The 15,793-nt window shown below is 39.7% G+C and overlaps 1 protein-coding gene across 1 annotated transcript in view; it reads right to left on the bottom strand.

Moving 5' to 3' along the window:
* The window catches only part of LOC111153304 (protein tyrosine phosphatase, non-receptor type 9), an 88,890-nt gene that overhangs the window by 26,179 nt on the left and 46,918 nt on the right, over positions 1-15,793 (bottom strand). Inside the window, exons 3-5 of the mRNA XM_022512241.1 lie at positions 13,630-13,719; positions 12,805-12,929; positions 7,312-7,417 (exon numbers count right to left, since the gene is read on the bottom strand). Of these exons, the coding sequence (XP_022367949.1) occupies positions 7,312-7,417; positions 12,805-12,929; positions 13,630-13,719 (321 nt within the window). The remainder of the gene's footprint in view (positions 1-7,311; positions 7,418-12,804; positions 12,930-13,629; positions 13,720-15,793) is intronic.

The raw sequence follows: 15,793 nt of genomic DNA, 5'->3' as shown, positions 1-15,793 counted from the left end.
GGTTTCAGCTCACATTGTGATCTCAGGGTTGGAAGATGAGCCCCATGTCAGGCTCTGCACTCAGAGCAGAGTGTGTTTAAGACCCTCTCTTGCTCTCCCAGGCCCGACCCCCTGCACTCTCTCTCAAATAATTAAATAAATCTTTAAAAACATAAAATAAAATCTTTTAAAAACTTAAAAAAAAATCAGATAATGAATAAACAATATGAAAGAAACATCTCTCTTAAAACCTTTGATTCTGACTTCTGCGTATTTATAATTATTTTTTACCCATCTCTTCATCTAGTCATGTATTCATTTATTCAGTCGATAAATATAATCTAGTGGGCACAATGAAATCTAAAGGGAAGGAGACACCCTGATCCGCACAAAGCATAAAAATAAAAAATTATTCTTTCCTAATTCACAGCTCTTGGTTTCATTTAGTTTAACATCCCAGATCTTCTCATGGGCAGGGATACCAAGTAATACTGGCATTCTAACTGGAAGAAATTATTCCCAAGGAATCAAAAACAAACAAAACAAAAAAAAAAAGAGGAAATTGTAGCTAAGTATCTTCTACCATTTTCTCCCTATTCTTTTTCAAAAAAGACGTATTCTCAATTTGACATGTCACTCTCCGGCTACTCTTCCACTGATTTGGGGGGTCCACAAACATACCCTATAGAGAATATACAGTATCCAGAACAAAATCTTCCATACTCCTCTTCACTAAAGTCTGAGAGACAATAATTTCAGGGTGCCTGGATGCCTCAGTTGATTAAGCGCCTCTTGTTTCAGCTCAGGACGTGAGATGGAGCCCCGCATTGGACTCTGGGCTCCATGCAGACTTGTGCAGAGTCGACTTGAGATCCTCTCTCGCCCTCTCTCTCTGCCCCTCCCTGTGCTTGCACACGTGTGCTACATGCATACTCTCTCTCTCAAATAAACAAATAAAACCTTTAAATAACAACGACAACAATTTATTTCAGGGCCTAAAGAGACAAGGCACCTGCCAGGTCAAAAAAACAGTCTGGAAAAATACCTAAATCTCCACAAAATGATAAATTAAAAAATGGAAGCCTTTATATCTACTTCTTCAGAGCAAAGAACTACACACTCAGGCTTGTTCCATTTAAATGACTGTATGGCATCCACATACACTGTTGATGGGAAATGGTTACATCTTCTAGAAGGCATCTAGCATTATATATCCTTAAAAATGTGCATATTCTCTGATCAAGTAATTCCATTTCTGACATTCTACCCTAAGGAAATAACCAGAAACACAAAAATTTATGAACAGAAATGTTTATTGCACCTTTTTTTCCCCCAAAGATTTTATTTATTTACCCGACAGAGATCACAAGTAGGCAGAGAAGCAGGCAGAGAGAGAAGAGGAAGCAGGCTCCCCGCCAAGCAGAGAGCCTGATGCGGGGCTTATTTCCAGGACCCCAGGACCACGCGGAAGGCAGAGGCATCAACCCACTGAGCCACCCAGGCGCCCCTTGCACCCTTCTTTTTGGTGGTTAAAAACAGTACTTTAAAACTGGAAAGAAGGGGTACCTGGGTGGCTCAGTCATTAATCGTCTGCCTTTGGCTCAGGTCATGATCCCAAGGTCCTGGGATCAAGCCCCTTGTCAGTCTCCCTGCTCAGCAGAGAGCCTGCTTCTCCCTCTCCCCCTGCTTGTGTCCCCTCTCTCACTGTGTCTCTCTCTGTCAAGTAAAATCTTTAAGATAGATAGATAGACAGATAGATAGATAGATAAAACTGGAAAGAATGTATGTGTCTGAAAGGGGTAGGGCTTAACAAAATTGTATTATCCTATAATAAGATTATTATATAGGGGCGCCTAGGTGGCTCAGTGGGTTAAAGCCTCTGCTTTCGGCTCAGTTCATGATCTCAGAGTCCTGGGATCGAGCCCCAAGTCGGGCTCTCTGCTTGGCAGGGAGCCTGCTTCCCCCTCCCTCTCTGCCTGCCTCTCTGCCTACTTGTGATCTCTGCCTCTGTCAAATAAATAAATAAAATCCTCAAAATTGACTTTAAAAAAAATTATTATATAACCATTAAAATTGGGGCGCCTGGGTGGCTCAGTGGGTTAAAGCCTCTGCCTTCGGCTCAGGTCATGATCCCAGGGTCCTGGGATCGAGGCCCACATCGGGCTCTCTGTTCGGCAGGGAGCCTGCTTCCTCCTCTCTCTCTCTCTGCCTGCCTCTCTGCCTGCCTCTCTGCCTGCTTGTGATCTCTGTCTGTCAAATAAATGGATAGGATCTTAAAAAAAAAAAAAAAGTGTATAACCATTAAAATTAAAATGTCAAAGACTATTTTGCAACTATGGAAAATGTTCATAATATAATCTTAATTAAACTAAACAGGACCAAAACTATAACCTTAATTTTGTTTTAAAATTACACAATTTATACTTTCACAGAGAAAAAAGATAAGAATTATATCAAAAGTTAAACAGTTTATCTCTGAAAAAATTATGAGTTAATTTTATTCTTTTATTTTCTGTAATACTTTGTATTACTTTTATTTTTTACAACCTTATTTAAAGTATTTATATCCTGGGGGGGCACCTGGGTGGTTCAGTGGGTTAAAGCCTCTGCCTTCCACTCAGGTCATGATCCCAGGGTCCTGAGATCGAGCCCCACATCAGGCTCTCTGCTCAGCAGGGAGCCTGCTTCCCTTCTTCTCTACCTACTTGTGATCTCTGTCAAATAAATAAATAAAATCATAAAAAAAAAAAAAAAAATGTATATCCTGGGACACCTGGGTGGCTCAGTTGGTTAGCCATCTTGCCTTCGGCTCAGGTCATGCTCCCAGGGTCATGGAATCGAGTCCCATGTCTGGCTCCCTGGAACCTGCTTCTCTCTCCTCTGCTCATGCTCTCTCTCTCAAATAAAATATTTTAAAAAGATATAAGAATATAAAAGTGTTGAAAAACTGTTTATTATAAAAGACTGGAAAAAATACCCAACAACACAAAAATGGTTAAATAAATTATAGTAAATACAGGATAGATTATTATTTAGCAATTATAAATATTCATAAAATAAACTTTTTGGGGGCGCCTGGGTGGCTCAGTGGGTTAAGCCGCTGCCTTCGGCTCAGGTCATGATCCCAGGTCCTGGGTTCAAGCCCCACATCAGGCTTTCTGCTCAACAGGGAGCCTGCTTCCTCCTCTCTCTCTGCCTGCCTCTCTGCCTACTTGTGATTTCTCTCTGTCAAATAAATAAATAAAATCTTTAAAAAAAATAAATAAATAAACTTTTTGGAGCTTATTGTATATTGAAATTAAACAAACATAATTAAGGGGCGCCTGGGTGGCTCAGTGGGTTAAAGCCTCTGCCTTTGGCTTGGGTCATGATCCCAGGGTCCTGGGATCGAACCGCACATCGGGCTCTCTGCTTAGCAGGGAGCCTGCTTCCTCCTCTCTCTCTCTGCCTGCTTCTCTGCCTACTTGTAATCTCTGTCTGTCAAATAAATAAATAAAATCTTTAAAAAAACAAACAAACAAACATAATTAAGATCATATTGAGGAACATCTAGAAGTGCCATACGCCAAAATGTCAACAGTGTTTATTTATGCATAATATAAATCTTGATGTGAGCTGTCCAAAATTTTCTACGATAAAATTTTTTTTCTGATTATAACAGTATTTTAAGTATAAAAGATAAATCATGAAAAAAATCAGCCACCCTATAAATAATAATCAGCATAAAATTATAATGGTAAAAACATCTGACTTATAGTAACACTTGAACACATATACACTATCTCTATCCCTCTCTTTTTCTCCCTGTAAGTTACTAGTATTACAAAAAGATAATTTATCCTTGGTGTCTTCTGTGTTTTTAATACTTGAATATATTTTTTTAGCCTAGGAATAAACTACATAAGACACATAGATAAAATAACTTTAAAACTTTGTTGAAAGACATAATAAGGAGCACCTGGGTGGCTTTAGTAGGCTGAGTGTCAGACTCTTGTTTTCAGCTCAGGTCATGATCCTCAGCCCCTCCCCAGCTCGTTCTCTCTCTCAAATAAATAAATCTTTAAAAAAAAATTTTTTTTTTTCTCATTGGATTTAGATTTAAAATTTTAACAAAGTGCAATGGCACTGGGGTATCTGAGGGAGAGGGTCAGAGACTTTTTCTTGAATTGCTTTTATAATAAAAAAAAGAAATAGGAGGTGTCTGGCTGGCTCAGTCAGTAGAGCATGCAATCCCCCCCCTTTTTAAGTAATCACTACATTCTACATGGGACTCAAACTCACAACCCTAAGATACAGAATCTCACCCCCCCATCTACTGAACCAGCCAGGCATCCCTGAGCATGCGACTCTTGATCTCAGGGTTGTGAGTGTAGAGATTACTTAAAAATAAAATAAGGGTCACCTCGGTGGCTCAGTGGGCTAAGTGTCTGCCTTAACTCAGGTTATGATTCCAAGGATTTTGGGATCCAGCCCAGCGAAGGGCTCCCTGCTCAGTAGAGACTCTGCTTCTCTCTCTCCCTTTGCCTCTTCCCACACCTCATGCTCTCTCTCACTTGTTCTCTCTCTCTCAAATAAAATCTTAAAAAAAAAAAAATTAAAAGTTCACAAAAGTCCATGTAAAAAGAATAAAAATGCAAAAAATATAGTCAAACAACTTTCAGAAAAAACAGTGTGACAGAAAGCTTGACCTATGATAGTAAACTTTAGGAGTATAATAAATAAAACCATGCTTATATTGGTCTAGATGGGCTAGATCAATAGCATAGAGTGTCAGAAGAGACATGCCTACCGTATGGGAATTTAGTGTAATATAAAGGTATTATCTCAAATGAGTAGGGAAAAAATGTAGTAGTTAGTAAATGTTGCCCGGATAGCTGTTTGAAAGCAAATTATTTGATCTATAATACTATATATTATATATGATATATATTATTGAATAAAGCATATATAGTATATGAAAATCATTATGAAAAATAATGAAAACATAGCAGTAAGAGTAATTTTACAGTAAAGTAATTTTACAGTAAGACACTGTAAATTTGAGTAAGAAACTACAAAAAATGTTGGTAACACATACTTAATATTTTTTAATAACAACTCTTATAAATTAGTAAGAGATAAACATGTTGGTAAAAAATTGGGTAAAGTATATGAGGGCGCCTGGATGGCTCAGTAGGTTGAGCAACTGACACCTGGTTTTGGCTCAGGTCATGATCTCAGGGTGGTGCCCCAGGCTCTGGGCTCAGAGGGGCCTCTGAGATTCTGTCTCTCCCTCTCCTTCTGCCCTTCTCCCCCAACTTGTGTGTACTCGCTCTTGTGCACACTCTTCTCTAAAACAAATCTAAAAATCTTTTTAAAAAATTGAGTAAAGTATATGAGAAGAAAAAAATTTGTAAATACCTCTTGGCAATAAACATGAAAATACACTGAAGCTCATCAGTAATAAGAGAAACACCACAAAAACACGAACATGATTAGAATCCAAACAACAAATCAATATTGATAAGACTGGTGAAAAAGGCTGTTGATGGGAGTGTAAATCTGAACTAAGTTTTTAGAGGGCTACTTGGCAATATTTGCCAAAATTTAAATGTGTGAACTCTTTGACCCTACAAATCTGTTTATAGCAATTTATCCTGAAGAAATGATTGGTCAAATAGACAAAAATATGTAAAACAATACTCACTGAAGCCTTTATAATAACACAAAAAAATAGCATGAACTTCATTTTTTCTGCTTGATATATCCATAAAAAGAATACTCTGCTGCCATTAGAAAAAGTGAGGAAAGGGGTGCCTGGCTGGCTCAGTTGCTAGAGCACGCAGCCCTTGATCTCAGGGTTGGGTGTAGAGCTTACTTTAAAAAAAAAAAAAAAAAAAAAAAGTGAGAGAGAAAAGAAATGAGTAATAGCTATATGTACTGACATAGAAGGATGATGAAGACACAACTGTTAGGTAAAAAATGGCAAGTTATAATAACTGGCCATACTACTATGCCATATTTGTAAAGAAAAAAAAATCATATATCATCCTTATCAGTAAAAAGAACTGAATCACAGCTAAATGCCATAATAGTGACTTTAGTAATATAATGAGTGACCAACGAACTACCAGAAAACAACACACAATAATAATACCTCCTCTGTATACTCTGTTATAAAGCTCTAATAGCACTTCTAAAAATCTACTTCCACAGCAATGCCAAGTTAGATCCTAGAACAAAGCATGCATAGACTCATAGATCAATGATTTTCAAACTGCAAGTTGGCACTCAATGGGTCCTCAAATTGATTTAGTAGCTTACAACTAACTTTTTAAAAATATGATACTGAAAAATCAAAGTGACTGCACATAGTAAGGGGTAAAGCTTGTTTTGTGAAGCTTTATTGTTTTGTGTAAACATCTACACAACTTCATCCTGGGACTCTGAAATCTAAACAGCTCTGAAAACCTGAAGTTTCTTCTGAAGCTTAGTGCAAGAATTTATGGAGCAGGGATGCCTGGGTGGCTCAGTGGGTTAAGCCTCTGCCTTTGGCTCAGGTCATGATCTCAGGGTCCTGAGATCGAGCCCCGCATCGGGCTCTCTGCTCAGCAGGGAGCCTGCCTCCCCCTCTCTCTGCCTGCCTCTCTGCCTACTTGTGATCTCTCTCTCTCTCTGTCAAATAAATAAATAAAATCTTAAAAAAAAAAAAAAATTCATGGAGCAGCAAGATCTGACCTGAAATGCCATAGGCTATCATAGCCTTTATTCTTCTCCACTCATTATGAATAATATGTTTCATTGCAAAAATATTTATGTGTTTGATTATAAAGTGGTATATATACTATATTATCTTTTAAAGTTCACAAGATTACAAAAGACCTCTGGACTTCTGGGAGTTTGGGATAAGAGTGTAAGAACTTATCTATATATAGACCTCCACATGTATGTGTATAGGTTAGTGTACACATACTTTTGTGTATGAATTCAACATGTAAACATGTAAAACCTATTTCCGACTAGATTGAGACAAAAAGTCTGAAAGTCATTGGCTAGGTGACATTTTTCAGACACTGGACATACCTCGGGCTTCATTAATTGTTATTCTACAACTCCAGGAAAGGGGCAACACTCCTTTATGACTCAGAATGTTCCTGTGCATTTCCTTTTTTAATTCCTCCCGCTTCACTTTTAAGACCATTTTGTATTCTGGGGAAGCACATATTAGTCATCATTTACAGGTGACCTTTACACTGAACATAATGTCTGAAGTTTACATCATTCCTAAGTCTCCCAAAGAATAAAGTATCCTGACCAGTGAAGGAGACTTGAGGGGCCTTCTCACAGTCTTACCTTCAGCAGGTTGAGAACTTTCTTGCCAAGATCCAGCTCAAAGTTGGTATAATTAGAACCACACATGTCATAGATAAACACCAGTCCGTTCCTCTGAGTTTCAAAGCTGTAAACCAACCATTGAACAAAAACATTTATAAGCAATAAGATGGATGAAAGAGGTTGAAAGCCTAGGGCACAAAAACAGAGTTATGGGACCAAAATAACTCTCTCCCTGAACACTGGTCTTACAAAAATATGATTCATCTTTGGTATCTGCTATACTTCTTATGATACTGTGATTTTACAATAAAAAAAATATATATTTAGTCTTCAACCTGATTGGTGGCACTGAGCTCCTTTAAAACTCTTGGAATTTCCTAAGTGCAGAAAGAGTCAAAGGTGTCTTTTGTGATGTTAATGAGACAACAACTGGAATGCCCTTGGGTCCCAGAAAGAGGGTCGTTGCCAGGGGAACCAACCTCGTGATTACAGAGGGTTGGTACTTTCACCCCACACGGCCTACCCTCCCCCACCTCCAGGAAAGAGAAAGGAACTAGAGATTGAGTTCAATCTCAAATGGCCAATGATTTAGTCAATCATGCTCATGTAATGAAGCATCCATAAAAACCCAATAGGATAGGGTTTGGAGCTCTCAGATGGAGGTAGTGAAAGAGGGCCCTCTCAGAAAAGGCATGGAAGCTCTAGGGCTCTTTCACCATACCTTTTCTTATGTATCCCTTCCATCTAGCTATTTTGAGTTATGTTCTTTTATAATAAATTGGTAAACTAGTAAGTAAAATGTTTCTCTGAGTTCTGTGAGCCACTGTAGTAAATTTCACTGTACCCAAGTCGGGAAACTTCAATCTATACAGCCCATTGATAAAAAGCACAGGTGACAAACTGAACTTGCTACTGGCATCGTGTGTGGGAGTTGGGGTTGGACGGGACTAGTCTTATAGGATTGAAAACCTTTAACCTGTGGGATCTATCAGGCAGTATCAGAATTGAGCTGGAGCGTAAAACAGAGTTGGTGTCAGAGAACTGACTAGAGGTGTGGCCAAAAAAACCCACATGTAGGAACTGGAATTATGCTTACTGATGCGTATTTATCAAGTGCCAAACTCCTAAATTGAGAATATTCCAGAACATCTAGGTTATCAAAATTTGAACTGTTTCCTCCCAGGTTTCTGAATCTGCCTATCCAAACTTCCTAACATTTCATCTTCAACTCAAAAGCTTCCTCTTCCATGAAGACCTCCCTGATAACCATGATCAAAATGTACTGCTATCCTTAAGTCCCTTGTAGCCCCATAAATCTTCCTGTGGGATTTCCTTGTGGTTCTTAAAGCATTTTTTTTTTTAAGATTTTATTTATTTGTCAGAGAGAGAGGGAGAGAGAGCGAGCACAGGCAGACAGAATGGCAGGCAGAGGCAGAGGGAGAAGCAGGCTCCCCGCCAAGCAAGGAGTCCGATGTGGGACTCGATCCCAGGACGCTGGGATCATGACCTGAGTCGAAGGCAGCTGCCCAACCAACTGAGCCACCCAGGCGTCCCTGGTTCTTAAAGCACTTCAACTTTGTTTTGTTTTTGTTGTTTTAAAGATTTTATTTTATTTATTTATTTATTTATTTATTTGAGAGAGAGACAGAGACAGAAAGAACACAAATGCAGGGAGGGGCAAAGGGAGAGGGAGATCATGATCTGACCCAAAGTCAGACACTTAACCCACTGAGCCCCCCAGGTGCCCCAAAGCACTTCAACTCTGTATAGCCATCTGATTCTCTCCTGGGAACAAAAACGTGTTTTGTTCATCTCATAATTCCCAACAGTCCCTAGCACAATCCTTGCAAATAGGTTCATGATAAATGGTTACTGAATAGAATTTAGTCGGCCTGGAAGGCCACTGCTAAGAAAATACTTCAGACCTGTGGCAAACTATGAAACAAATTCTAAGCTCAATGATGGTGAATGTAACTCTTAGGACTTGGAAGGAGAGAAACCCATACATGGTCTTAGGAAAGCATCTAGAGGGAGCCTGGCTGGCTCAGTCGGTTAATCGTCTGTCTTAGGCTCAGGTCCTTGATCCCGGGGTCCTGGGATGGAATCCCGTATCAGGCTCCCTGCTCAAAATGGTGGAGGGGGGGCTGCCTCTCTCTCTGCCTGCCTCTCGCTCTGTCTGCTGCTCCCCCTGCTTGTGCTCTCTCTTTTCTCTGTCAAATAAATGAATAAAATCTTTAAAAAAGGGTGGGGAAAGAATCCTGAAAAGTAAGAGCTTATTACCATACTGAGGTTAAGTGCATGTGAAGAGGGGCACCTGGGTGGCTCAGTCGGTTAAGCACCTGACTCTTGATTTTGGCTCAGGTTTTATCTCAGAGTCATGAGATCTAGCCTTGTGTTGAGTTCCCTGCTGGGTGTCGAGCCTGCTTAAGATTCTCTCTCCCTCTCCCCCTCTCTGGCTGCATGCACATGGGCTCTCTCTAAAAACAAAAATAAACAAACAAAAAACATGTGAAGATATGAAAAGTATTCCTCATAAGGTGCCTGGGTGACTCAGTCATTAGGCATTTGCCTTTGGCTCGGGTCATGATCTCAGGGTCCCGGGATCAAGCCCCACATCGGGCTCTCTGCTCAGCAGGAAGCCTGCTTTTCCCTCTCCCACTCCCCCTGGTTGTGTTTCCTCTCTTGCTGTGTGTCTCTCTCTGTCAAATAAATAAATAAAATCTTTAAAAAAAAAAAAAAAAAGTATTCCTCAGTTGAATCTCCTTACTGCCTAAAGGCTTCGCAAAGTTGTACTCTTCCACCAAGACAGATCCTTACCTATTTCAATCGGCATGCCTAAAAGATCATTAGGAATAAATTTTTCGTTTGGATTACTCACAGATGATAGCAATAGCTTTCCTACCTACTTAAAATTAGAAAATTTTTTGGCACAAAAGAATCCTGAAATCAGAGATCTCAATGTTATTTTGTATCTTAAATTTTTGGCATGGTGGAAGTACCCATCCATGAAGTAGCAATTAAAAAATCTCTAATTCTGGGATACATGCAAGTTTTCCAGCAGTTTCTGAGTTTCAGATGGTCTCGACAGGTTATAGTTAATACTAAATCTTGACTCCTTTTTTCATGATTCCAGAGAGACTATGATTCACCAAGATCAAAGATGATGTTACAAGAGTAGCACAATTACTGAGTAGACTATTCAGGTCTAGAGGCTTCTCATTACTCCACAAGGTCATCAAGGGCCAAATTCAAAGAACTATAGATTTTCCCCTCACAGCACCAGCCTATGGCAGAGGACTGAAACAAAGAGAAGTCGGTGCCAAGGGAAACAGAATTTAATAAAAAGAGGCTACAGTTAGTAATGATGCAGATTCTATATTCCTAAAAATTGCTCATCCTGTAAAGGCACATGAAATAAATACAAATGTGGTAGGATCTTTGTTTTTCTGGGTACAGAATATGAGGTTTACAATGACAGCTAATTCCTTACCAAGAATAATTGTTTTCCTACTGAGTTTGATTTCCTGAGCTAGATGCTACCTGGAAACACCAAGATGTTTAAACCACAGTCCCTGACATTTGTTTTAAAATAACTGAGAGTAGGGGATGGTGAAAGGCTATCAATGAAACAAGATTTATTATAGATCAGTCTGAAGACAGATGATGTGTGGATGTTTATGATACCATTTCCATGCCACCCACAGAGATCTGAGGATTTTCTATTATATAATATGAAAAAGGTTCCCTGCCCTTAAAAAGCTTACAATCTAGTGGTAAACATAGAAAACAATAGTATAAGATAAATTACATCATAAACCTGTGTAAAATTCAATATAAAATAATTGGTATTATTAATAACCAATAACCAGGTTGGGGCACCTGGGTGGCTTAGTCAGTTAAGCATCTGCCTTTGGCTCAGGTCATGATCTCAGGGTTCTAAGATGGAGCCCTGTGTTGGGCTCCCTGCTCAGCGGGGAATGTGCTTCTCCCTCTGCCCCTTCCCAGTTACTCATGTTCTCAGTGAAAGTTAACATAGGAAAAAAAGAATTTCTACTCACTAGTGAGAATATTTTGCTTGGAGAAAATGTTTCACGTTTATTTATCTTATATGCACCTTCTGAATAATGAGGAGTCACTAAGGGTTTTTAAGAAAAGGGTGGACATCATGAAAACAGTTTCAAGTATGTTTACCTGTGCGGTCTTCCTGTGGGATCACGCGGATTAGAAAGAGCAAACTTTGGCCACTGCCATGCCTACAGGAGTGCTTTGACTGTAAGCTGCCCATGAAGGAAGGCCAGTGAATTTTCTGATAAAAGAGACTTTCATTTATTTCTCTTGAGCTAAAGCATTTCAAAGGAACCTATGTTCTGGAAATTACGCCTGAAGACCAATCACAGGAAAGAATTGAGAAATTTCATACTTCTGATTGGGCAGTACAGTGACTCTGAAACCACTGGTCCTCTCTCCTTACCTTAGTAAACTTCTCTTTTTCAGAATGGTGCTATGTGTGGTTAGCACAAAAGCAGAAGGTAAATACTATGGAAGTAACATTAACAAGGCAGTAACAAGTGAATCAGACAGAGAGGCCCACTTTAGACAACCATTTGGCTGTCCGCATCCTCTAAGTCCACGGTGTGACTGAAGTTGTGCATAGATGTCTCTCACTATCTTAGTCTCTCACTATCACTTCTAGCCCAGAGGATTAGCCAATGACATCCAGCACAACAACAAACTGCAAATGGCATTCACCAGGGAAAAAAAGAAGTACAGCAAAAGGACAACATGGTAGGGTACAATTAGCTCTGGCCAAGAGCAAAGAAACTAGGATCCTAGCCCTAACCCAACTGCGATGAGATGCGATGACTGTAAACGAGTCACGTAACTTCTTGGGGCTTCGGTTTCTTTGCCTAAAATAGTCAAATTACCAATTACCTTGGAAAGGGAAGGAGAAATGACCCGAGCTAATTCTTTTTGCTCCTGAACCTGTTCATAAAGATGATTTTGCTTAACTTTGTACTTTTGGACTCTTCTCTCCTGAATGCTGATTTTCAAAATCCTGAGCTAAATGGCATTATTCCTGTTTTACAAAGAAAGTGAGGCCCCAGATTGTTTTGAAAATCAATAATCAAAAAAAAAAAAAAAAAGAAAGAAAGAAAGAAAAGAAAATCAATATTCAGAGCAAATGAGCAGCAGGTCAACACAAGTCATTTCCCCTTCACATTCTCTCAATAAGTAATTCTCACAATGAGGATAACTAGTTAGTTGGCTTTCTCAGCTTTTATAATCCTAAAATAGAGCCAAGCAGGTAAAAATACAAAGAATACCCTCGATCTGGATAGTACCTGGAAACATGCCAAGCCCTTAAGGACATGGAATGTTTTCCATTTACAGCACTTCCCAGGGCATACTCTAGGAGCACAGTGAAGGTACTATTGAGTTAATCAACTTAGTCAAGGACTATCACTGCCCCATCTGGATACAGATCAACTAAAAGATAATCTTCATGCTCACCTATCCACAGCTCTGTCTAGCAAGTAAAACAGAGCCTGAAGTACCACATGTTGGACTGACTTGTGGGGGTGATGCAATCTGGCAGTGAAGAGGGCAATGGAGGCTCCTGTTGGGTCCCGAACATTCTAGAAGCAAATAAAATGAGAAATATTTAGAAACGAAATAGAAAATCACCACAATCACTTAGGCTTCTTATATCCTAGTCAAAAATTTCATTTGAAGAGAAGAGATGCTGGCAATACTTCTCTGACTTGCATCAGGAAGAGAAGAATATTTATTTCATCCCATGCCTGATTCTTAGCAGCCCCTGGATCTTATTTGTGTGATAGGGAAAAACTATATTCCCTTAATTTGTCAATGGCAGAGAGATTAAAGGATGGTCTACACTGGCTGCCTAGCTAATTTCCCCAATAGGATAGCAAAAGAAACACACATCAGGGGAAAACCACAGAATACAACCATGGTTTCCATGCTCTGCCTTAAAAGTACCATTGTATACTTATTCAAAAGGCTGTGATGTCTAGATGGAGAGAGCTAGAATCCAGTAAGGACAGACCTTTGAACCACTGTGTACCCACCCAAAGACCTCAACTAACTGTAATGGACCAATGAAGAAACTCTGCTTGACCTACTGTACAAATGATTCTCAATAATTTCACTTGTCACTAGAATTATTTTGTGCAAACTGCACAACTGCTTCATGTTTGCTCCTGAATGTTGAGACTTTCAGACTCAGGAAAAGGTATCTAGGAACAAAATCCAAAGAGGACAACAGCTACAAAAGGAAGTAATGAGACACTACACAAAGGGTTCATAAAGACTCACTAAGATGGTGAATTTCCCACTAAGGATCTCAGAACGGAGAGGTTCCTCATGAGGTTTCAGCTTCACAATGCCTTCCTTCCTTCGTGTTTCCTAATAATAAAGCACAGCAAGATAAATTAATATGAAAATACTGTGTATCCAGGAGAGCTTTATGTAAACATCAAAACTCAGAGATAAGGGACTTTAAGAAGTCAACTAATTGACTCACAAATTCCTTTGTAACACCCTTTAGGCCAACTGAGTGTTACCTGAATTTTCCTCCAATGTCACCTTATCAGCCTCTTATGTATGATATTTTCCTTTAAATTAGTGCCAATCCTGGGGTGCCTGGGTGGCTCAGTGGGTTAAGCCTCTGCCTTCGGCTCAGGTCATGATCCCAGAGTCCTGGGATCAAGCCCCACATCGGGCTCTCTGCTCAGCAGGGAGCCTGCTTCCTGTCCCCCAACCCCGCCTGCCTCTCTGACTACTGTGATCTCTGTCAAATAAATAAAGAAAATCTTTTTTTTTTTAAATAAATAAATAAATAGATAGATAGATAAATAAATTAGTGCCGATCCTAACCCCAAAGACCAACTAAAATGTATTGTTAGAGTGCAGGGTAAAAGTTCTTAAACATACATCAGCAGTGATAATGCAGCAAGATATTAAATATGTACCCCAAAAATATCTGGAAACAGACATCCTCACACATCCTCGCCATCAGTCCCCTCGACAGGCTCTCCAACAAGACCTACCATGACCTCATTTTTCTTATCTCCACAGCAAGATTCTTTAAGCTCATCTTCAGTTTCCTTATACTCAGTCTGCTACATTCTCATTGTCCCCAATCTAACTACTGCACCGAGAGCTGCCGCTCCATGGCCAGGACCTTTCTTCCTGTCAGTGAACCTAGCGGGCATTTCAGCTGTCCTTTTACATGACAAGGTTGACCACTCAACTTCCCTTTCCCCTGAGACAGTCTCTATCAGAGACAGAAAACACTCTCTCAGTTCTCCTATTTCTTCAACTAGCTAAGTCTTTTTTTTTTTTTTTTAAGAGAGAGTGACGTGGGAGGGACAGGGAGTGACACGGGGCCTGAGATCATGACCTGAGTTGGACACTTAACGCACTGAGCCACCTAGGTGGCTACCCACCCTTGTGAGGTTTTATGTTCATTTGCATTCACTTACTCACTCAGTTCATTCACTGGCTCAATCATTTATTCTGCAAATATCTGTAGAATTATTATGTGCCAGGCACTGAGCTAAGTGCAAGGAACACATTGGTGAACGGAACACACTAGGTCTTTGTTTATATTCTTGCCCAATCCATCCCTAAAATCAAATTCAAATGCCTCCAGAGGCAGGGCAGCAAGTGAAGACAGTATTTGTACTAGGATTACAGGAGAGTACATGCCCTACCTAAAGCACTCAAGTTCAACTTTTAAGATAATACTGAACCAAAGATAGCAAAAAGTCTGAGGTGACATTCAGCCCTACATATCTTCTCCTCACACTTTCCTAGAATGACCTCACCTTTTCTCATGGCTCCAATATTCGGCTCTACTTTGGTCACTCAAAATCTCTACTTCTGGTCCAGATTTCTTTTCTGAATCCCATTCCAACTTCTTGGAGAACATGTCTATTTGGGTATACCAATGACACTTCAGACTTAACATGATTAAACCGAACTCATGACCCTGCCTCCCCACACACCTGCACTATTTCAGTGCCCACTAAAATTAGTGAATGCTACTACCATTTATCCTGCCACCCAAGTTAAAGACCTGGGACACCTGACTCTTCTTTCCTTATACATCAGTTTAAGCAATCCTGTTTTACCGATTTCATTTCTAGGATCTGCCCATTTTTTCCTCTATCTCCGCTGACACTACACTTAATGACACCAAAATCATTTCGCTCCATGTAAATACAATGGCCTTCTATTGGTCTGTTTCCAGTACAGCCCCTTCTGATCCATTCTCTAAAGCACATTGAGAAAATAGTTCCAGAATGCAAATCTGATCAACTTATTCTGCTGTATTTAACCTTCATTGAATTTCTCTGCCCTTAAAAACAAAACAAAACAAAACAAAAACCAGATACTCTATGATCTGGCCTTGTTTACTTTCATTGCTCAATCTCTTGACATGTCCCCTCTCCCAATGAGCATTTTTTTTTTTTTT

The sequence above is a fragment of the Enhydra lutris genome, unplaced genomic scaffold (assembly GCF_002288905.1).
Source record: "Enhydra lutris kenyoni isolate GAN:26980312 unplaced genomic scaffold, ASM228890v2 scaffoldscaffold31, whole genome shotgun sequence".
NCBI classification, from domain to species: Eukaryota; Metazoa; Chordata; class Mammalia; order Carnivora; family Mustelidae; genus Enhydra; species Enhydra lutris.
Note: the sequence above shows the minus strand (reverse complement) of the source record. Positions and strands in the feature narration are given on the sequence as shown.